This window comes from Melopsittacus undulatus, chromosome 13 (genome assembly GCF_012275295.1).
Source record: "Melopsittacus undulatus isolate bMelUnd1 chromosome 13, bMelUnd1.mat.Z, whole genome shotgun sequence".
NCBI classification, from domain to species: Eukaryota; Metazoa; Chordata; class Aves; order Psittaciformes; family Psittaculidae; genus Melopsittacus; species Melopsittacus undulatus.
Window position 1 is genome coordinate 1742048 of NC_047539.1, and position 24170 is coordinate 1766217.

The 24170-nt window shown below is 45.7% G+C and overlaps 1 protein-coding gene across 5 annotated transcripts in view; it reads left to right on the forward strand.

Moving 5' to 3' along the window:
• The window catches only part of TPST1 (tyrosylprotein sulfotransferase 1), a 34744-nt gene that overhangs the window by 2170 nt on the left and 8404 nt on the right, over positions 1-24170 (forward strand). For 2 of the 5 annotated variants that reach the window (XM_034069010.1, XM_034069008.1), the window contains exons 1-3: positions 5727-5870; positions 13231-14175; positions 20336-20534. In XM_034069010.1, coding sequence (XP_033924901.1) covers positions 13331-14175; positions 20336-20534 — 1044 coding nt within the window. In that variant the 5' untranslated portion in view covers positions 5727-5870; positions 13231-13330. Of the gene's footprint in view, positions 1-5726; positions 5871-6369; positions 6389-13230; positions 14176-20335; positions 20535-24170 lie in introns of those variants that run through there. The other 3 variants (XM_034069009.1, XM_013130365.3, XM_031053713.2) reach the window with 3 other exon arrangements.

Sequence of the window (24170 nt, forward strand, 5' to 3'; positions counted from 1 at the left end):
TACTGGTTTATTCCCCCTTTTATTTTAGGGAAACCTAAAGAAAAGGAAGGAATTGGGCAATGGTTTGTTCTTGGATGTTCCCATGCTAGAGACAAGCGCTCTGCCTGTGCACGTCCATAGTGCCACATAGGCAGCTGTCTGCAAGCCAAGGACAGGGGGAGATGCCTATAAATGTAAGAGAGGAGAGCATTCACTGCTGCTCTGTGAGTGGAAAACCAGTTCCTTCTGTATTTACTGGATAGCAAGGACTGCCTGGAAAACCCAGGACCTCTGCACCTCCAGAGGCTCCTGCAGCTGGGGAAAAACAGTCTCCCCATGAAATAATACATCTGATGCCTAAACCGCCTGTGAGAGCAGGGCTGAGGTGTTCCCAGCTCCGTAATTGTTTCTCCAGCCACATGGAAAGATCAGTTCTCAGCTGTCACGTTTAGAAAGCAGCAGACACGAGATCAGACAGAGGTGGGAGAATATGAAGCTCTTCATCACTAAGTGCTGCTCGCCATGGTCAGAGCAGAAATGGAGGATGAACACTGAGAATGGCACCTTCCAGGTCCTGCAGTGATTCCCATGGCTTGGTTTTGCTGGGTTTGGCTGTGAAACAAAATCCTATGGCTATCAAATATGCCCCAGCTCATGAGCCCATGAGACTCCATGTCTGCTTCTCCATCCCCCAGGGCAAACCTTGCACTGCCAACATGATCAGCATGGGAGGCAGGCAGGCCAGGAAGATAATATCAGTATCAGAGAAAAGCAATAAAGATGAGTGTGCCCCTGGGAACCACAGACAGACACTAGCAACCTTCCAAGTTAAACTGCATCCTCGCTGGGCTCGCAGCTGACAGCTCTGCTCTGCTCCTAAGACAGACTGTGCTAGGGGCAAGGCCTGATTTTAGGTGTAGAATCATCTATTCAGCAGAAACATCTCATTCTCCTGCTGTGAGGGGATGCAGAGGAATCTCATCAGCTTAATGGCTTGTGGGGCCTGTTTTCCCTGTACTTGTGAACACAGACCTTGGATGCTCTTCTCCTCCAGGGATCGTAAGTCTTCCCTGGCTGGGTCGTTTTGGCTCTGTCTGCAGTTATAGACACTGCTGTGATCCATCTGCAGTGGTGGGTGCCAGCTGCCCCCATTGCTCCCCATCCTACCATGGTGTGCAGCCAGGACTGGGGTATTCCCATCCCTTGCCCCTGCTTCTGGGGTCTGGAGTAACCCTCAGCCCAAGATCAGTTTAGGGCATCACAGAGGCCAGGATATGGAGAGGGATGTAGCCCCATGGTCCTCTCCTGGCCAAGGACCCCACTGAGGGCTTGAAAGCTGTGCTGATTAAAGAGCTGGCAGTTCACTTGGTCAGTGAGGTGTTACATCCATCCTTTCCCCCCTACCAGAGGGCAGTTTGTTCACAGTCATAAAGACAGAGATAACAGGATGGACTTAAGCATGTCTTTGACACAGAGCCAACTAAGCACTTAGGCAGGGAAGAATGGATGCTCAGTTGTGCTCTGGGCTGTGAGACAGCACAGGCACACGTGGGGCTTGGGAGTTCTGAACTACCTCTACCTAAAGGCTGGATGAATGTCCCAGAGGCACAGGACAAGCTGAAATCCAACCCACGTTGTGCTTTATCAGCATCCCCCTCCAAATCCCCTCAGTTCACTCTGGAATGGATCTACCCATATAAACCCTCCTATAACAGAGGTAATGGAGAGGTTTTGAGGCAGAAGCAACAGCTGAGCCCTCTCTCCTGGCTTTCCAAACTGCCTTTAGTGAGTGTGGGGCTGAAAGCCACAAGCACCAGTCCTGCTCCATCTGCCTCTGCCCGTGACAGCCAGCCAGCAATGAGCAGGGTTGTGCAATCCCTGCTGAGGCATTCAGGGAAAAGGAGTAATATTTAACAGTCCTGGCAGGAGCATGTTGGAGGCAGCAAGTGCAGCTGGGCAGGGCCAGAGGGAAATTCTTTGCCTTCTTAAGGTTGGAAAGGTGGAATTACAGTAAAATACTCTTGGATGAGGTCCAGGATACCGGAATGAGCAAGTTTTCTCTTGCTTTTAAACATCACATCTGAGCTGAATTCAGGAATACTCTTGGGATGGAATTGGTGTCAGGAGCATTGGAAGTCCAGGGAGGAAAAGGGAAAGAGACCTGGTTGTGACTCTGGATGTGCCAGACCTGTGGCTAGCAGAGGTCAGGGCAGCACTGCTGGGGACTGCACTCGCACATGTAGTGGCCCAGCAGTGGATGCTGTGCTAGGAAAGATGCTGCTCATCGGGCAGCCCTTGGTGCCAGTGTAAGGCAGCACAGTCTGTCACTGCTGCTGGAGCTGTGACACTCTGCATTGCCCAAGGTGCTGCCACCATCCCTGTGTATCCAACAAGTGGAGGGAGCAGGGATGCAGCCACCAGGCTCAGTCCCTCCAGGCAGGGATGTTCAGCTGGTTTTGATGTGAAGTTGTGCCTCACGTTTGGAGCTAACATGAAAAAAAGGCTTAATGGGACGCCCCTAAACGACTCCAGCTTTCAGGACTCAGGGCTGCTCTTCATCCCTCCTCCTCCCACCAGCAGTCCCAGATCCAGCAGTTAGCACTGCTTTAAAGTATGGGAACAACAGGGAACCGTGCCACTGCTGAGGGAAAACTGGACACAAAGCAGGAGCAGCCACTAGGACCCACTCCTGTTCCTATTAGAGCCCAGCACACCCTGAGTGTGGCCCTGCAGCATCAGCCAAGCTTCAGTCCTGGCCTCATCCTTCATCCCGTGCATGCGGCTGAGCCTCAACAACGAGGATTTATTCCCGAGCTTCAAGGAGCAAACCAGGAGCAAGGCAACAAGGAGCAGCCAATGGAAGTGTCAAACAAACCATGAGCAATTAAGTGCTATAGCTTCTTGTTTATCCACCTGCAACAGCAGCTTCATGGCTGGGACTCCAGCTCTGTCTCTATTGAGACTCCACATGATGCAGTATTTGATGGGTTATTTGATCCATGGTTCTCAGATGAGTGATGATTAAAGACGGGCCCAGCGCAGGACCCCTCTACTTAACAGCAGCTCTGTCTGCCTTGTGCAGCTTTTCCCTTGGAGAATGCCATTTTTCCCTTCCTGGAGGCTCTGTTTGATTGCCATGGATTGGAAGCCTTTAAAAGGGACTATCTGTGTGAGTCACAGTTAAAGCCACAAAAGAAAAACCAATAAAGCAATCTGAGAAGTGCTGTTTAATGGATGGAGGCAAACTGACTGGAAACAGGATACAGACTTTCATCTTTAAGTGGTCAGTTCAAATCCAGCTGCATTCGGGAGCAAATGACATTTATTCCTCCTCAACAGCTCAGAGAAAAGGAATTTTAGCACCTGAAAGGAGCTGCTGCTTTCTCTGTGCTCCCTGAGCAGGTCTGAAAGCCTTATGGGTGTTAGGTACTCTTGAGACTCAGTCTTTACAGGGCAGAGCTTTTCCCACCATGAAAATACACTGTCCTGAATGTAGGTATCTGCCTTTGCTTCATTTTCTTAGCAACTAAAACAAGCATAAGCCTCACTGTATTCACCCCTCTCAATAGTGATGCTTCTCCATCATCTCAATGAAGCAGGAGACATGGAATGAGTGCTCATCCATACAGCTCTCCGGGCAGCGCTGGCAGCGGGTGTTGGCTCATCAGTATCAGTGAAAACCACGTCTTGACAGGCTCATAAAAGCCTTATGACAGTGCGAGGGCTGTGAGACACGGGGTAATGGGCTGTGATTAACTCCCTCATCCTGATGGCATCGCTCTCAGCTCTGGCACTGTCGCTCCGCATCTCGTGGGACTGGGATGACGGCAAAGCCCAGCTGGTTACCTCCCTGGCAGCCCAGGATCTGTTCTGTCTCTCCGGGAGATGGGTCAATGAGTCAGACCTGATCCTAGAGCTTTCGGGATGGAAAGGGATATCTTCCTATACAGTGGTTTCCATCAAGGCCTCACTGCTGGTGCTGTCTCCCAGCCCTGGTGTCCCCAGCCAGCCAAGCTCTGGTGGCTCCATGCTGCACTGTCCTGCTGCAGTGACACAGAGACTGGACTTTGGGCTGGCATCATATTAAATCCCTTTGGATGACTTTCTTCCCCCTATTTGGCAAGCAGCAGAGATCTGGGGAATATCCCACGGGATTGTTCCCTCTGATTGACCCTGCAGCTGCCCTGACTTCTCTGCAGCATGTTTGTCTGCATGCGGTGATGGCAGCTGGGCCAGGGCTCCCCTGTGTAAAGAAGAAATATGTTTTCTGTTTAATTCAGCCTTTACATATCACTATGTTAATGTTAACAAGTCAAATTCAACCTATTTCCCCACTTTTTAGGGGAAAAAGGAATAAAAGGTATCATTCTGCAGAGCACTGGGAAGGAAGCAGTTAGGCTGACCTAAGGCAAGTGTTTGTTAGAGGTGAGTTAATCTATAGATGTGAATCTGCTCATATGGTTACACCTCCAGGAACAAAGTACTGGTGCAAATCATCTCCCCCCTTGCCCGGCTGCTCAGCCAGCTGTGGGGCAGGAGGGTTGTGAGATGTGCTGCAGCTGGCTCAAGCTTGTGCTCCAGCCTGATGCTTTTCCAGATGTGTGCACAGCTGCACACGTGGTGGGCACATGGCTGGTGCTTCCCCACTGCTGCAGGTGTGTGACAGCAGAGGAGACCTGAGCTGTGGGTCAGGCAGTACTCCCTGTCCTGCACTGCCTTGTGCCTGTTGAAATGTGTAACTGTGGCTTTTCTCCACTTACTGGACATTTGTAGTGCTGCACTTAACACCCAGGACAAAGGGACCATGGGGTTAGGATGGTTTCCAAGCAGCCGAGTAAGCCGATGGCATCCTGGCCTGTATCAGCACCAGTGTGATCCGCAGGGCCAGGGCAGTGACCATCCCCATGTACTGGGCACTGGTGAGGCTGCACCTTGAATGCTGTGTTCTGGGTCCCTCACTACAGGAGAGACATTGAGGTGCTGGAGTGGGGCCAGAGAAGGGCACGGAGCTGATGCAGGGTCTGGAGCTGAAGTGTGATGGGTGAACGGCTGAGGGACCTGGGGGGGTCAGTCTGGAGAAGGCTTGGGAGGACCTTATTGCTCCCTACAGCTGCTGACAGGAGGATGGAGTGAGGTGGGATCTGTTTCTTTTCCCAAGTAACAAGGAATAGGATAGGAAGAAACAGCCTCAAGCTGCCCCAGGGCAGGTTTAGATGGAGCTGAGGAACAATTCCTGCCCCACAGGGTGCTCAGGCATTGGGACAGGCTGCCCAGGGCAGGGCTGCAGGCACCGGCCCTGCAAGTGTTCACACACTGGAGACGAGGCCTCAGTGCCATGGGTTAGGGGTGGCCTTGGCAGTGCTGGGAATGGTTGGACTGGATGAGCTTAAAGGGCTTTCCCGACCCATCTGATTCCATGATTCCAGACTGCGGGAGGGGTTTTCCTGTCCCACGGCTCTGACCCCCCCCCCCCCCCAGCTGTGCACATCTGTCCGCGCGGGGCTCCTGCAGATGCTCACGTGGCACCACCGCCCAGATGTGCGCCCCCCCCAGCTGTGAGCACAGCTGTTCCCCGACACGCCTGGGGGGGGGGGGGGGGGGAAGGGGGGACGAACAGCCCCGCCCACAACGATAGGCCCCGCCCCCTTCAGCTGTCAATCTTCTTCTGTGGTCCAACCGCGTCCCGCGACATATGGAGGCCCTCGACCAATCAGGGCGCGGTTGTGATTTCCATGGCAGCTGCAGCCGCGCGGCTCGGGGCCGGTCCGGGTCTCGGTCTCCGGTCTCCGGTCTCCGGTTCCCGTCCCCTGCGATGGTTCCCGAGCGGAGCCGCGGCGGAGGACGGGCGGCAGCGCCGCTGCTGCGGCTCTACCCCGGCCCTGGCAGCGCAGGTGAGGAGCCGCCCGCAGCACCTGAGCAGGAGGCTCCGCCGGGGCCGTTCCCCGCTCGCAGCCCCGATGGGGCGGCCCCGGTGCTGCCGGAGCCGTTGCCTTTGTCGGCCGGGGTTGGTGGGGGGGGGACGGGAGCGGAGCGGCCCGGAGCGCTCCGCTGTGCGGGCATCGCAGCCGGGAGCGCCGGGGGATGCGCGGCGGGGCCGGGGCTGGGTTCCGTGCGGATCTGAGCCGGGTAAAGGGGAAGGTTCCGTGCGGGAGGAGGCTCACGGCTTTGTTCGGCAGCGGGGATGTGTCGGGGGAGGCTGCGGGCACCGCGGCCGAGCAGGGGGGGCTCCTGCGCCCGGAAATGGACCCACAGCGCTGCGTTTGTGTCCGCAAGCAAGGCAGAGCTGTCGTGGCGTGTGAGAGCTCAGCGGTAGTGTATAGAAGGGCGAGCGTCTCGGCTGGAAGGGGTTTCCTGGTGCTGTCGCTGGAAGAAGCCATTTGCATGTGATGGTGTGAGCGTGGATTTGTAGGTCTGTATCTTTATCATGAAGCAGTTTGAGTCAGTGAAGTGCCTTGTGTAAAACAGAGTGCTGGAATCTGCCTGAGGAGGCACAGCACAGGTAAAACCGCACGGAAGAGGAGCTCATCTGTTCATCACTGTGAGCTACTGCCTGGTTTCCCCCTCTTTTAGTTAAAAACCAAACCATCCATTTAAAGAGCTAGAAGCTTATGTTTTGCCAGTAAAATTCCTCTTGTTGAATTGTTCCCCACTGTAGTGCTTAACAGATACTGTGTATTCTGGTGTAACTGGGAGCATGTTGGTAACCCTCTTTTGACCATTCAATATGCCAATCCAGATCATTTACTGGATGTCTTATATATGCAGAATATTCTTTGCTTTCATCGTTTTACTTAGTTGTATTTTTAAACTCATTTTAGCTGGTTTCAATGTTGAAAAAGCTGAAAGTGCTTAATTTTGAGTCAGATTGGCATCAGTTTTGGGTCTGCTATGGTTTGCTTCTCTGGAAAGCTTGTCAGTGTTAGTAGATCCAGAGAAAGGACAAGTGCTTCTGACTTTCCTTACACACATACACACATACGTATATACATGTATATGTCTCTCTGTATGTCTATCTACATGTCTGTCTAGTGGAAGATTATGCAGAAAGCTGTCTTTTGGGGGCTGTAACTGGTAAACGGAAGGATTACAGCTTGCTGCATCTTTTGATTATATGAGAGAAATGCATAAATGTGAGCTCTTCTTTTTTTACTCCTTGTAATGTGATTGCACTCAAAACTGTGGGATTATTACAGAGTTGTATGTGGTCTCCCCCAGTATGGAAACTTGGGATTCATCCAGCTTTAGGTTAAAAAACAACCCCCCAAAGTAGGTTCAAGGGGAATGCAAATCTGTGAACAGCATTCCTACAGCATGGATGATAAGGGAATGCTGTTCACACATCTGCATTCCCCTACACTAACTCTGTCCAACTTTGTCCTATCGACTTGTCAAACTGCTCTGCGTGAAGACAGGCTTTCTGAGGTCGAGTTGGCTCTTTCATCTCTGCTGCTTTCTGGCAGATGACTTACTGCTTAGTTCTTTGTGGAAATGAGTAAAAGCTGCTTGTTCTGTTTTATCAGCCTTTCCTACTGTGTATCTAATGGGAGAGGAAACCTAGAGAAAACAGATGCAGGGCTTGATAGCCCTGATGGTTGAAAAGCTAAAGATGGACTTGGTACTCACAGCTGCTTGAGTTTTACTGCTAGCTTCGCTGTTTTGCTTGGGGTTTGCTTTCTTGTGCTGTAATCTGACATTCCTCTCTGATGCTGTTATGGGATTGGCAGTAACATATGATATCCGGTCTTTGGGGAAGTCATTAAGGTGATTATGCAAACACCACTTGAAAGGCATGAAAGTGCTTCCTGGATACTTAAATGACTTTTGGAACTATGTTCCACACGAGCCTACAATGGTTTGGATGGCTTCTTGAAGTGGTGGTATACAGTGAATATTTCAGTCGTGTTCTTTGGTGGTGTGCTATACCATTATCATGTAACTGTCAGCTTTCCTATGCAATCTTCTTGGTGGTGAACAAACACCAACGACCAGAAACAAACCAGTTCAGTGAAGGAATGGCTTTATGGAATTCCTTGCTGTCAGTTTTATTTAGGAATGCTGAAAGAATGACGTTGTATGCAAAGGCTTCATACTGAGACTGTTTAATACAGAACTTTCTCTAAGAAATATATTGTCTCCTCTTTTCTGAATGTATATTGTTTGGGAGATGATTCCTGAGCATTCTCAGTACCTGCTGCCTCTCCAGTATTCAGGTTTATAGAGCAAAAGTGAAGGTGCAAAGAGAGACAAGGAAGGTACTGATGTGATTGGCATTTACCTCTTTTAAGTCCTGGTAACATTTCATCTCTCTTTCGACTTTCAAGAGCAGAGAACAGAGTGACAATGATAACAACAGGTTAGGAGTTTTGTTTCCATTCACTTTAGCAATCTTGCCACTGTAAAATGAATGTCCTCTGCAGATTTATACCATGGGCCTTGGGTGCAGTAGCCAGGCTGTGGCTGTGCATCTGAAAGCGTTTCTGACCTGGGAGAATCTTCTGGTTCTAAAGTCTGTCTAAAGCCTTGGAGGGGGGAATTGTAGCCCCAGAGACTAAGAGATTGAATAGACCTCCTAAGCAGGAAAAGAAAATCCTATGAACACAACAGGGGGACAAGGTTAAACTGTAGAGGGAATGTGAGGGGGAGCACAACTTTCCAGCAGTGTGAACTCCAGCATTCCTGCTTTCCAGCAGAGGTGGGATGCTTATGGGAAGCGTGATAGCCTTTGAGAAGGATGCCTTTGAGAAGGATGCCTATGAAGTGTGATAGCCCAATTGACACACAGCTGAGTGTGATCTTTCCTCCCACCAAAGCTCTCCAGGTGTGTTGAGGTCAAGCATGATGGTGAATCCTTGGGCAGATGCAGGGACAAGATACACTCACAAAGATCTAAGCAGTACTACTGTGTTTGCTCTTCCTAGAAAGAGATCTGGTTGTCAGAGTCTGAGCCAGAAGTCCAAGAGGTGGAAGCAGAGCACAAGGACAAGCTAATCACTGTGAAATGCTTTTATTGGCGGGGTTGGCAGGGGTTTGGTTGGGTTTTTTGTTGTTGATATTGATAGTGCCAGTGTTATTGTGCTGCACTTTAGCCTTGGAAGAAGCTTGAACGTGAGAAGTGAGGTGGTCATCACTCTTTCCAGCCTCGAGAGTGCAAGTCTGAGCTCTGGAGCTTAGGAGGCTTGTTTATTACTGGGTGGTAGTGGATCATCTCTATTTCCTGCTGGCAGGGAATGCTTTAAACAACAACAGACCCCAGACTGGTCTAACATCAGGCACGAATAAATGATTCACCTCTTGACTATGCTAAAAACCTGCAATGCTTTTTGGGTGAACTTGAGGAAAAAAGGTCTTGACCTGCTGCATGCAGGGAGAGGGAAGGAGGGAGAGATGGTTGGTGTGTGCAGAAGGAGGAAACAAAGCAGGCATTTTTGCTTTGCTAACATCATCTTGTGGCTGACTCATAGGCCTGGCTTTTCTGGGAATAAAATTCAGCTCCATACACTTCTGCTTAGCTGCACTTTCTCCTGGTGAAACGTGGAGAGCTTTTTTTCTTGGAGGTACACTTATTTTCCTAGGAATTTGGTTTAGTCTCTCATTGGGAACTGTTGCTGCTGAAGGTCTTCCTTACTTGTAGTCATCCTCAGCTTCCTCAGTCTATGACTGTGTTGGGTGTGTTGTTTTGGGTGGTTTCTCTGTTGTTTTGGGGTATCTTTATTCACATGTGCTCTTAGGTGGAGCTTCACTGGGCTTCCCTCAGCTCACAGTGGGTAGGAATGCCGCAGCTTTTCAAAGCTCTGCTTAAATGCTGACAAGGGATTGCTTTGGCCTCCTTGTATTTTTAAATGCTCTCACTTTTGTGTCTGTTAGCAGCAGGACATTGAAGACTTGTAATAGTCCTTCAGGCTGGCAGATGTGATCCAGAGCACTTCCTCATGGTGAGCAGGGAGAAGGTGGGGTTTGTTGGCAAGCTGCTAGCAGGGCAGTAACTTCCATACATCATCCTTGTCCCAGAGAGCCTTCTGTGTAACTTCAGGCCCAGAAGGGAGTTTGCTGGCTTGGAGGGTAGCTTAGGTTGCTGATTCTGACTGCTCTTCTGTTGGCTTCCTGACATACAAAGTCCTGGTCTTGCCACAGTTCACGACAGTTGCAGGCTGCAGGTATTGCTTCCAGGTGGAACAACCCCATTTGTACAGGAGCTCTTTATGGTCTTCCAGCCTTTGGCATCTTTGAACTCAGCAAAACCAGCTCCTGCATCAAATGAGAGTATTTGTGGTTGAGTGGTATGGGGGGTTCTTTGTCATGTGGATGGGTTTTTGTTCTGTAGGGGAGGGGGCAATACTTGGAGCAGTTGAGGAAACCTACTGCAGACTGCAAGGCTGGTTTGCCTTCACAGCTGGAATGATGCTGACAGCCATCATTCTGCTTTACCCAACCTGTGAGATCAGGATCTCAGCCTTCAGTCAAAAGGCTTCTGCTTGTTGGTTCGGAAAGCTGGTGCTGGTTTTCTGTTGTTGTTTGGTTTAAGTGATATATATCCTCTTATAAATGGGCAAACAGTTGATGCACTCACTCTTGACACGTTTGCCTCCCGTAATCAGCCACCTAACTGCAGCATTTAGGGAATGTTTGTGTCGTCTTCCTTTTATTCCTTTGAGGAAATGAGGTTTATGGGATTTATTCAAACTTGAATCATGTCAGGAATTGTGTGAGCTATAAATACTTGCAGGTCTGGTGTGCTCTGTGGCAAGCCCTGTTCCTGTTGTGGTAACTCTGTACTGACTTTGAACTAAATCTTCACTGTACCTAAAGCATTTAAAGGTACTTTAGGTACTGTTTGCTAGTGTTAAGCAAACCAGTTTCCCCTTCCCTCATTGAAGGTTAGGTGTGCCTCCTGAATCTGTTCTGATTTCTGAGTACTGTTCAGCTGACCCCCACTTACATTTCTGGTAATGTGTTTCTTTTAATGGCCAGGTTTCTAAGGTACAGGTGAAGCCAGCTCCTCAACAAGGAGAGGTATGTAAAGGAGAATTAAACCTCTAATGGAGGATGAATTGATTATGAGAGTGATGTTCTGGCAAGAGAGTGTGGGAGAGCTCCATGGCCATTTCATATAGAAAGAAGTGAGTTAATCCTTAAGTTATGATTCCAGGTTAATTTTGGTAAGAAAGACTAAAAGCTGAACTTTGAGTGTAGTCATAATTGTTGATTGGAACAAGCTTTGTTAGTGTGAAGAAGCAAGACGTTCTCTCACAGCTTGGCAACTGGCTCTCTTGGATGCACTGCAAGAGAAAAGTATCCTGTGACAGATGCCTGCATGAGGAATTCCCTTCCTTCCTCCCTTCTCCTGCCCCTGCACTGCTATGGTGTGAAGTGGGAGTTCTGTCCTCTGCCTATTGCCATCTGGTTGCACAGCCTCATAGAGCAGAGGCTGCAGAGTGCAAGGTGCTTAAGAGCTGCAGCAGCATCTGCAAGGCAGCTTGCCTGCTACTGCTGACCATAAGGGCAATGATCTGGTGAGGAGCAGCTCTCCAGGGTCTTGCTCAGATGGTGACTTCAGAATCTGGGGGTTAATGGCTGGATTGGTGTGGAAGAAAAGGTGACGTGGATGATGTTTTGGAGAGAGGGCAGAGGAGGCAGAAGGGTGTTCTTCATTCAGGGCTGTGTCGTGCCTTGCTGACAGAGATGGAAAAGCCTTGAGGATGCCAGTCATTTAAAATGTTGGCTGTACTTGGAGGTCCTCACAATTAAGAGCATCTGTGATTCATACTGTGCAGTGAGTTATTTAGAGTACTGATTTCATTTGGGTTTTGAGAGGAAGAGTCGGTTTTCAGCCTACCTTGTCTGAAAATCCAAAGCTGATGAACTACAGGATACAGGTAAAACAGCTGTCTGTGTAATAGCTTTCATGAACAGAAAAAATAGAGATGCAGTGTACAGATTGTCATGAACAGATCTAGTCATCCAGGCAGTCGAGTCCCAGTTTTATCTCAGCTACTTGGATATAACCCACTGCTATTCATTTTAAGGCATGGAATAATCTTAGTCTTTCTTGTGTCCACATTGGAATTTGGCAGACAGGTCTTTTTTTAAGTCTTTTATTTCGATCTAAAAGCTTTGTTCAGACTCAGGCATCATCTCTCACAGCCTTTGTTTTCATCTCATCTGTAAGAATGAAAATTGCTTTTAAGTAAAGCAGTATTAAGAATCCTACATGAAAAAAGGGGAAAAAAGGAAATCCTTGGGTTTATTTTGTGTCTCTTGGGGTTTCAGACTTCATCTCCTTGGAAAAATAACCTTTAGAATTTACAAAAGGGGCTATATGGTATATTTAGGAATAGATGTGCTGGCTTTGCAAACCCTGAATTCCAGTGCAAGTCTAACTTGTTTTCGGATACTGAGCTCTACTGTCACTGTAGAGAGCAGTACCATACCTATTTCAAGAGAACTTGCAGGAGAAAAGAAGTGGCTTTTGGTGTGGTAAAATTGACTTGATTCTAATAAGTCATATAATAGTCATATTGAGAAATGGCTGTCACAGACAGAGCTATTCTTAATGGCCTAAAGGCCTCTATCGAAAATTGGACACTGTCAGTGTTGATACGTGACTGTGCAATGGCTTTTACTATCTTCTTGTGTCCTGTGAAGGAAATAGAGTATTGCAAGCAAAACAGGAGATCACGTAGCTATGTGAAAGTGTGATGATGAGCAGTGTACTGCTACCATCCGTGCAGCAAGCCAGAGGGATTCTAATGCTTACATTTGCCTGTCGTTTCTAACATGATTTGTGTTTTTTTTTGTTCTTGTTGGTTGTATCTTGGTGACTGGCTTCTTTGATGTGTAGAGTCCCATATAGATGATGTCTTGACTGTTAGCAGTAGCTATCCAATAGGAGAATCCTTTCAGGTATGTTAAGATGTGCCAGGGAACTTACATGTAAATGGTAACTGTAGTCATGATTCCTATGTTTTGTGTTGTGTCTATGGGTAAACAAAAAGGCTTTTTATTATGGGATGGTCATGTTTAGACTTTGCATTTACTGGTCTTAGTGCAGCACCAGGAAATAATAGGTTTATTGGACAGAGCCTTGGGTGCCATGGTTTAGTGTGAGGTGTCCCTGCCCATGGCAGGACGGTTGGAACTGGATGATCTTAAGGTCCAAACCATTCTATGATTCTATGAGTTCTGGTGTTGATTCCTCACAGTAGATCTTTAACAAAGTTCTAAATACGTATTTTCTTTTTCCCCTCTCACCAGACCTTAATTTATTTTGGATTAGGATTCCCATGGCATGTGAACTAGAAGATACTTTGAAATAGAAGGTTTCTTTCCTTTGAAGCCACAGTCTTTTATCAAAATGGTTGGAAAACTCAAACAGAACTTGCTGCTGGCATGTCTGGTGATCAGCTCGGTGACGGTGTTTTATTTGGGCCAACACGCTATGGAGTGTCACCATCGGATAGAGGAACGCAGCCAGCCTGTGAGGATGGAAAGTGTGAGAAGCACAGTAAGAACTGCTTCCAATGTGAACGCAAACAAAACCTTTGCTTACAACAAAGACATGCCTTTAATATTTATTGGAGGAGTACCTCGAAGTGGCACTACCTTAATGCGTGCTATGCTTGATGCCCATCCGGATATCCGATGTGGAGAAGAGACGAGGGTAATCCCAAGGATTCTGGCAGTTAAGCAGATGTGGGCTAGGTCAAGCAAAGAGAAGATCCGACTGGATGAAGCTGGAGTCACGGATGAGGTTCTGGACTCAGCCATGCAAGCGTTCTTGTTGGAAATCATTGTGAAACATGGGGAGCCTGCTCCGTATTTGTGTAACAAAGATCCCTTCGCTTTAAAATCCTTAACTTATCTTGCCAGAATTTTCCCCAATGCCAAATTTCTTCTGATGGTACGGGATGGGCGTGCATCCGTGCATTCCATGATATCTAGGAAAGTCACAATAGCTGGATTTGACCTTAACAGCTACAGGGACTGCTTGACCAAGTGGAATCGTGCTATAGAAACTATGTATAACCAGTGTATGGAGGTTGGTTTTGAAAGGTGTATGCTCGTACATTACGAACAGCTTGTATTGCATCCTGAAAGATGGATGAGAACTCTCTTAAAGTTTCTTCGCATCCCATGGAACCAAGCTGTGCTGCACCATGAAGAAATGATTGGAAAAGCAGGGGGTGTCTCCCTTTCAAAGTGAGTATGAACGTTCCTCCTGTACCTTGTATTGTTCTAAGAGCTAAAATAGTACATTTTGCATGTAAAAGACCAGTCATAATGTGGATTCAGTTTTTAAGTAGCTAATGATGTTTTGGGGAACTGATTTATGATGTGTGTTAGCTGCGATGTAAGAATCACTGTTAACTAATGATTTGAAGTCTCTGATTGCTCCCATTGAACAGCTGTCCCACTAACGTGTATGGAGCATGCGAGTGGATTTTTAACTAATGATCAGTCTAACTCGAATTTAGATGTCTTGTATCAGCCTTACCTCCAGTATAACTTTGCTTTTCTCCATGCCCCAAAATGAAGCTGGCTTATTTTATCTAGACTGGTGTTACTCATCCTGGCGAGATCACCCCTTTGATTTCAGCAACTTAAGTACTGTCAGTGCAAGAATGGCTGTTGAGTTCTGTTTGCCAAGAACATACTCTTCCAGGAAACTTGAGGAAGTGTTCCAACAGAATAGAAAGCAGAATTGGAGTGCAGTTCTGTTGGCACGGGCTCCGAAAAGAACAAGCATTTTGAATAACATTAACCTTGTTGTAAGCAAATCTCTCAATATTCTGCTGTGCCATCTGTGCACCTGATTTAGCCTCTTTCAGAAACCAAACTCCAGTTTAATTTCTTGGCTTTTGGTTATTGAATATTCATCACTGGCCAAATGCTTCTGAGTAACAGAGGCCTTGCACAGCCAGGAGTGTGGGCTGAGTAGAGACACGTCAAGCTGTTGGACACTGATTCCAATGTCTGTAAGAACTGGAGGGTTGAGAAATAAATACTGGGAGATTTGGTTTATTTAATGCCTGGGGAAGGGGCTGTGTGGGGTTTAATACATTGGAGGGGAATAAGATGTAGAGCAAATCATAGGATTATCAGTCAGCAGCTACAAAGAGAACTTGAAACAGCCACCACCACTGTTCACTGTTCATTCCCAGGGCATCTCAACCCCCTTTTTTTGCTGTTTGTTAACAGATTGAAGGTGTCTGATAATGTTAAGCTGAAGCAGGGCACTGTTGTATGTCTCTGCAAGCTGGATCTGTGGTGTGAACTCCTCTTCAGTTACCTGTATCATGTTACTGCTTCACAGTGGCAGCTGAGGGGGGACTAAACATAGTGATATAAATAGGTGCTTGCCAAGTTCTGTTAAGTGTCCTGTAAAAATAACTATGCAAAATGTCATTTCTTCTAAAATAGTATTACCTTACAGCTTCCAGATCAGCGTTTTTGAACGTGAATGAACCTCTATACTATAGAACTATAGTAGCCTTACTGAATTCATGCAGTTTCAAGTAATATTCCTGGTTAAATCTGGTGGAATGGGATGTGAGGAGCTGAGAACACTTGTTCATGGCTCTAAAAACTAAGGAATTGGATTATTGGAAGTAGAATATTTAGTTTCATGTTTATTTTTGATTCAAGCTTTCAAATTCAAGAGGGGCAAGTAGGAACATGTGCTTTTGACCTTCAGTTCAGTCTGTTCATGGACTTCTGCATGGTTTTATTATCTCTCATCTGATATGTGAGAGAGATCTATTATTTCAGAAGGCTCTGGCAGTAGTGGAAAAAGAAAGGGTTTTATTAGCGTTATGTCTGATGTTTTTCATCTAATCAATTGCAATAGCTGATGAGATTTGTTTTTCAATTGCAAGAGACATCTATAATCTGATAATGATTATATTATTATTATATATTACATATACTTATTATTCATATTATATGTTATATATTACTTATTAAATAATATAAAATTTTATTATTTAATTAAATTATATAATAATATTCTTACATATATGTGACTCAGGCTTTTGAAGGCTGTAAGAAAAATGGCAAATATGAAATTCTCTTCAATGTCTGTTTTGTGTATTTAACAGATATGAAGTTAGGGAGGGGGAGCTTGCGATTCCCCAGTTTGATTTCCTTGTACCAGTTAAAACTGCCTGCTTGTAGCATCCCAGCTTCTCACTGCCCTCTTGTGTGCAGTCAAGTGCTGTGGACAGGGACTGCTGCCTGTGTAGGGAATGGGTTGCCCAGGGAGGTTGTGAATGCTCCGTCCCTGGCAGTGTTCAAGGCCAGGTTGGACAGAGCCTTGGGTGCCATGGTTTAGTGTGAGGTGTCCCTGCCCATGGCAGGGGTTGGAACTGGATGATCTTAAGGTCCTTTCCAACCCAAACCATTCTATGATTCTATGAAATGTGATGTTCATTTAAAAGATCCCACCACATAAACCTAACCTGCCTAGTGTGGTAGGGACAGTATGAAGGTAAAATCAGTTCCCTCGTTGTCAGCAAGGTAGAAAACCTCAAAAGTGAGAGAAGGAACTACTACTATAATCTGTAAAGGCTGTGGTATTGTGTAAAGAAAATGAGCAGAGAAGCCTTATCACCTTCCACTCACTATAAAGGCTCTCAGACCTTTCACACAGGCTCAGCATCCTCATGGGTACCTGGGGGTGGTGTAATTGTTGGAGGGGTTTTGAAAAACAAATCTGACAAGAATTTGTTGTCTTGAAATGTTAAAAAATGATAAAAAAATAAAATAGATGTCAGTGTTTTTAAAAGCCCTTTATAATGGTGATAATCCCTGGTGACAGAATGGACATGTCTGAGAATATGGTTTTCACTCATCCGAAATCCAACGCTGTCAAATGAAATCTGTATCAGATGGAATGAGGCTCTACGGGCAGTGTAAGATGTTTTGTGTGTAGATTCAGATTGTGCATGGAGGTTGTTTCTGTGCCAGGGATGAGCCACCTGGCTTGTGGAATTCTTCAGGCACTGAGCTCTGTTCTTCTCTTATTGCAAATGCAAACTCTTATGCAACAGTCTGTTAACAGCAATATAGGTACCAGACAGCCTGTGTTTGAGATTCTGACTTCATCTGTTCCCCTGGCTGCTTGGTTTGAGGAAGCTCTTGGCTGCCTTACTCTCTTTTCCTGCATTTGCTTAGTAATCCCTGTTACTGATGCAGCCCTAGTCTCACTGTTCTATTTTACTTCTTGTTTTGGTTTTATCCAGCTGCAAGGAGAACCAGGGCAAGGGTTTTAAGGATGTGCACTGCAGCATTTGTAGTAGTGGGAAGCCTTCTGTGGTTTGAAGTAATTGCCAGCGTGGCTGTTGAAGGAATGTACTATGGCTGGACTACATGCTATAACTAGTATTGTTAATATAGCTCTGGCATTTGCCTCCTAACTGAAACCAGCTGTGGTGACCACGGACACAAAGAAATGTCAACCCTTTTATAGTGATTTTTATTAGGTTTGTTATGAAAATAGCTGTCTAAGCAGAATTACTTCAGAATGTGCTATTTTTAATGCATACCTTTCATCTGATTCTAGTACAGATGTAAAGTGTTTGGGGTTAGTCGTGTCTTCCATGCTACCAGCTGCTTTCAAACCTGAAACTGTGCCTGTGTGCTTGCAGTGGAGCCTGGCAGCGCTGACCAGGCAGCGTTTGCCATATGCATGCATAATCAAATATGTCAAGACCTGCTATGTTTCCTTGTTTTGAGCTGTTTGATGTATTTTTGGGGGTGGAGGGGTGTGTTTCTTTCCTCCTGTCCCCAGTCTGTCTTCCCCCATGCTCCTCAGGTGTTCTTTGCTCTGAAGGATCTTTCCCACAAACTGTGTTTTACTTCTCATCTTAACTAAAAGACCAGAAAAGGATTTATGCTGAAGACCAAATGTGGTATAGTGTATTTTTGACTCCATGCCTTGGAGCAGCTAAATGTAGTTCCCTGCTTATCTCTTGCCAGTGATTAATCACCAGGAAGTGTTTCATGCTGAGCTTATTTTTACCAAAGACTAAAATGGGAGTGGGGTAAAACATACACGTTTTAAATGTGCTTTTACTTCAGGATGAGTTAGCCACATGTGGACTAATGTAAGTCCTAACTGATGTCTAACACCCATTAGTTTGGGGTTCCAGTAAGCTCTTAGCCAAGGCCATTGCCTGGTTCTCACAATGTCACCCTTGTTTTAAATGGTCCAGTCAATCTGCAGCTTTGGTGATGGGATTGGCTGTCTCTGAGAGGGGAAGGACTGTAAATCATAGCCTTTTACAGATCTAGGGATATATTTGTCTTGACATTCCCAACCAGCATGGTTCTGAGGGCTCCTGACTTGTGGTGCTTTGTTCTCTGCTTTGCCACTTTGACCTTCAGAAACTCAACTCTTAACAGCTGTTTTCTTGCTCATTTGATATGAAGTTAGATTCTAATTAGAAGGATCAAAAAGGCAGTGCCCAGGCTTTTTACTTTGCTTGTGACCACAGGGCAATAGCCTTCAGGAGGGCTGAAATCAGGTTGTTGCTCCCCAAATCCCATTCTGACTTCCTGCCTTTGGTTTGAGCTACTGAAAATGGTTGGAGAGAGCAAGGCTGAGTGTTCTGGCAGCTGTCTTACATCGTCTTGGTCATCAGGTGCTTACTCATCAGCTTCCATTAAACACCTTTTGCAGCCATCTGTGAAGGCTCAGCTTGCCAAGGTGGTTTCCCCATGCGTGACCATTTCCCTGTCTGGTTTGTTCTGTGTTGATTGTGTTTAAAGTACATCAGGTACTGACCCTCCAGCATTGTATGACTGACTTCCTTCCTCTGTCCTGGAAACATTCTAGCTCTGATGACAAGTGAAAAAGAGCAACAAGACTGATGACTGGAAGACGTGCATGTATGGTTTATAATATAAGGCTTTCGTTGCACAGTACAGGGTGCATCTAAATGGGATGCTTCTTGCTATTGATTTAATGTTTGCTCTGCAACTATTCCTTAGCCTCTTCTTGGATTCATGAAGTTAATTAGGTAGCTGTAATCAAACTTGTTCCTCTTGCAAGCTGAGTGATGTCAGTCTTGAGAGCAATCCGACTTTAGCTCAGGCTTCTGGATTCTGTTGGCATTATATCTGGAAATGCCATTTATTTCTTTGTAGAAGATGCTTTCTCATCTCCTGCCTGCTGTAGGACCAGAGCACTGAGAAATAACTCAATCTCAGTTTTCTCATTCTTTATCGTGAGTAGAAAAGCTACTGCTGTTACACTTCATACTGTTCCTTTCACATAGATCACTTTCATTTCTGAGTGGTAGAGCTTTGTGAGATGGAAAACCCCTTATGATGTAAATAAGGCATGGGAAGAACGATAATTGCAAGTGCATGTGAGAGCTATATGCTTAGCATCAGGTTTGAGGCAGGTATAGCCATCCAGCAGGAATTAGATACTGTGGCATACCTAGGGTATTACTTGCAGTGCAGATGCAAATATTCCTTTAGGCATCTCATATATACAGACCTGATTTTTACTCTGCCTTAGAAGAAAGATAAACTTTGACCTCCAAAACGCTTGTGCACTTTTACTCCTCAGCCTGTTCTGAGTCCTGCTGGCCTGTTTCAGGAGTAACACAGTAAAGGTGTATGTTTCCTAACCTAAAAGAAGCAAGGAATGTGGGAAAACAAAGTGGGGACAGATTTCTTCCCTTGGAAAATACCAACGCAACAAGCACCCAGCAAAACTAGGGTGCAAGAACAAGCATGGGGCTTTAGGACTGGTGACTAAAAGAGCAACAAATCAACTGTTTCCTAAGCACAGTGCATATGACACTGCTGTGGTTATTCACTTGCCTTGAAGAACTGTGTAATGGCCAAACAATCAGTAAAAGGAATGGTTATGAATAATGTTATTGAAGTCTATGGATTTCTGTCATTCCCATAGAGGTGTCTTACTGGAAGAGTCACAGTATGTAGGGGGGAAGAAATGGCACTTGGACTTTAAATTTGGAATACAACTTTCAAGAGCATTTAAGACAATGAAAGAGCAAGTGTGGGAATTTGCCAGTGGGCAAACAGCTTTATATGTAGGTGTGTGCATACTTTTCACTTAACAGCTCTTTGGCTTTCACTGCTGTCTTTAGGCAAAGAACTTGCCCCAGGATGTTCTGTATGAAAGCCTAAACCATGAATGTTGTGCTTGTTATTCTCATTTTAGCCTCATGTCGTAAAACTTCACTTCCCATCAGCTCTGTAGAAACATGAAATTTGGAAAGGGAAAGATGAAAACCCCACCAAAATAAGCTAAAGATCTTAATGCCAGTGAAGAAGCAAGTATTGGTTGGAATGCAAAATGTAATCTGTCTTTCTTCTTCCACAGGGTTGAAAGATCTACTGACCAAGTAATCAAGCCAGTCAATGTGGAAGCACTGTCAAAGTGGGTTGGGAAGATACCTGCTGATGTTCTGCAAGACATGCCTGTGATTGCACCCATGCTAGCAAAACTGGGCTACGATCCGTATGCCAATCCACCAAATTATGGAAAGCCAGACCAAAAAGTTGTGGAAAACACAAGGAGGGTAAGGTGTTTTTGTGTGTTTAGTGACTGACTGAATGGGTGTGAGCTATGGAGCTGAAGAGCCTTGTTCGTTTGGGAGTTTTAGAGTCTGTTTCTAATACCTTTTGAGACTTAGCAATGTGGTTTCCTTGCCATGGGAATGAAAAGGAAGAATTCTGTGGGACCTTGAGCACTGGAAGTCTTTCTCCTGCTGCTTGGTTTATGTTCCTTTAACCCAAACCAAGGCTTGAGCCGTGTTCTTTGGTGTATGTAGCTAAACCTCTTGAGAACTGTGCACATAGCTGGGGAGCTAGTTAGTAGTGGCAGAAGCAGCTTTCTCACCCGAGCATCAGACTTGCCTGATGAGTTCAGCTTCTCACCCATGAGGGTTGGCAGAAGCTCTGACACAAAATTACACCCCAAATACTTGGTAGGATTTGAAAAGTGACCCATGGAAAACGGCTCAAGATGATCAAAATGACACATTTTTCCTATTCTTTGCTGTCCTTTGTAGAAACAAACAAAAGATGGAGGGAAGTCTGCTGCTGATTAACCTAAAGTTAAGGATTTGAGTCTGAACTTAATGTTGGAATGTGAGTAGTTAGGCTATACAGCTGTTTATCCCTGGAGGTATCCATTGGAAAGCTCATTACCATTGTTTGAAATGAGAGTAATTAATTCCTATGTCCTTTGGAGAATGTATACTTGATTAAAAGAAGGTGCCTGTTGCTGCTGTGGCAGAGTAATCATTGGAAAAATGGAATGAAACCATTAAAAAGGACTGTCTTCCACTAGCCTTCAGTATTAACCCCCCCTGGTTCATATGCTGCTGAGCTAAATACTGATGGAGGGGGAAAAAAGGCTTTTAGTGAAGTCTTCAAACACTTTTGTTCTTGCTTTCTTCTTACATTTCTTCACCTTGGCTAGTCTTGCACAGAGTTTTGTGCAGTTTGTGGGTATGTTGCTGGAGATGAAGCTGTCCAACTAAAATCTTTCCAAAGTTCCTCTTCAGTGCATAATAAGTACATATAAATCTTGCTTGTAACCATTTATTGCTTCACTTTGTGTTTGGAAGCTGTCCTGTTGTATTTTTATTTGTGGTCTCTGAGAACTTTTACATTTAACACAGAACTTGAATTTGATGCATTGAAAACAGAAAGTTTCGACTTCTGAAGCTGAGCTGTATTGTGGTAGCACAGTAACCCTTGCAGTGACTCACTGGGGGTAATGTTGAGTTATCTGACACTTGCTGCTCCGATACCATCATAGTTTCTTAGTCCCTTTCAAATGGCATGAGCTAGCACTTCATGTGATCAGGGGCTGGAGCACCTCCTGTATGGAGACAGGCTGAGACAGTTGGGGCTGTTCAGCCTGGGGAAGAGAAGCTGCGTGGAGACCTCATAGCAGCCTTCCAGTATCTGAAGGGGGGCTATAGGGGTGCTGGGGAGGGACTCTTCATTAGGGACTGTAGCGATAGGACAAGGGGTAACCGGTTCAAACTGAAAAAGAGGAGGTTTAGATTGGATATAAGGAAGAAATTCTTCCCTGTGAGGGTGGTGAGGCACTAGAATGGGTTGCCCAGGGAGGTTGTGAATGCTCCATCCCTGGCAGTGTTCAAGGCCAGGTTGGACAGAGCCTTGGGTGCCATGGTTTAGTGTGAGGTGTCCCTGCCCATGGCAGGGGTTGGAACTGGATGATCTTAAGGTCCTTTCCAACCCAAACCATTCTATGATTCTGTGAAGGGAATTGCTTTTGTCTGGCACACAGAGCAGCATTAAGGGAGAAGGACTGATGGGTTGGTTTGGTGGGGTGGGGGGTGTTCAGTTTTGTGAGGGTTACATAAATGCTGGCTTAAATTGATGGTGGAAGTTGCAACAACAGGGTGGAAGGCCAGCACCACTGAAATTACTGGCAAGGGAGATTCCGGCTCCACCTAAAGATGGAACAATGCTGTGTCATCCAGTGCATTGCATAAAGATAAGGAGGATGAAAACACGGAATTCATTTTCAGGCTGCAAAACAGCTTCTGTTGAGTGCAGAGGGGTCAGTATTTTATGAGCAGAAGCCTGTGCATTGCCCTGTTGTAGAAGATAACTTCAGAACATTACAAGCTTTAAACTGCCCCATGTCTGTTCTGAAATGTGCTTAGATGCTGTGTCTGGAGCTGTCCTGACTGCACTGAGCACAATCTATGGCTTCTTGGAAAAGGCTACAAATCAGGCTTAACAGTGAAAATACTGCTCAGCAATGACACGATGCTGCTGTTAGTCCTGAAGTTAAGACCTGACAATGTAAAGGTGCCTAAACTAAGGGCTAATAATGGAGAAACACAGAAAGGAATGGCTACTGTGGTGCAAGATATTAGCTTCCTCTAGCCTTTCCAAGCAGTAAAGTCCTCTTCTTGTTTTCTCCTTTTCTGTCTCTCTGCTGGTGACTGTACAGGTTAATGTACAGGTTATGTATGGGTTAAACCATCCTTTTTGTTCAGTCTGGAAGCAAAATGATGATCCTCACTGGCTCCAGTACAGTGCTTGAGTTAGAATTTCTATGTGCTCCTAGGTAATGCAATGGAAACGATGCTCTCTGCTAAGTTTGGGTTTTTCACTTGAATGCTACCTGCCTTGGGCACTGGAATGGTTAGGTTGGGTTTCTATGCCACTGTAACACAGGGCAGAAAAAGATGGAACCACTGTGTTTGTTTTTGTCACCTTAGTTCTGCTTTTGTTTCAGGAAATACCAGTGTTTGAAGCTAACCTCATCTCTTCTTACACTGCTCTCCAAGTGCTATGTGGTGTTATGAAATAAGACTCTGGCAGTATCTGCACTGGTGGAGTACAAATCCAACACGAGGATAACAGAATTTTCTGATGTTTTCAATAACAAAGCCATTAACTTCTTGTTTATCTGCTTTATGTTGTCCCTGATGATATCCTCTTTTATGGCACATAACTTCATCTTGTCTCGGCTTAAGGAATGCAGAGCAGAGAGAACAAGGTCTGAACAGCATTGCCCTATTCAGCAGATCTCTGCATGCAAGCTCCTCAAGAGGCAACTTCTAGTTATTCAGTGACTGCAGAATTGGGCCATCTTGTGTTTTCCTTCTAAGCCTGTTGCTGGTCTGTTCATTGTATTACAGTGATTGCAAGAATCCCTTCCTTGCAGATACACAACTGGCTACTTTTCTTCCTCCCCTAGAGTTTTAACACATTCTACATCCTGAACATAAAGGAAAACTGTAACTAAAAGGGGTTTTCACTTGCAGGTGATGCAGAAAATTATTCAGCTTGCTGCACTGGTAGCCCCATCACTATATGTTGAATTACCAAAGTAGAATCGCTCCATGTTAGAAGTGCCAGATATGTCCTTATCAATATTGTGAGTCTGTAAAAGCATATGTCAGCAGTTTAACAGCATGTACCAAAAGCAGAGAACAGCTCATAACTGGAAGACTCTGACTTATGCCCAGTAGAAACTGGCTTATTGTTATGTTATGATTGGCTAAGTGGTTTCCTCTCGCATCTGTAACATATTACATCAGATTTTCTTTGGCACATACTTCCCCCACTAAATGAATTTGTATGCCTGGAATACGTATTCTAGTCATTTCTTTTAACTTCTTCATGAAGTTTAATGTTCCTTGCCCTGGAGAGGTTGAGGG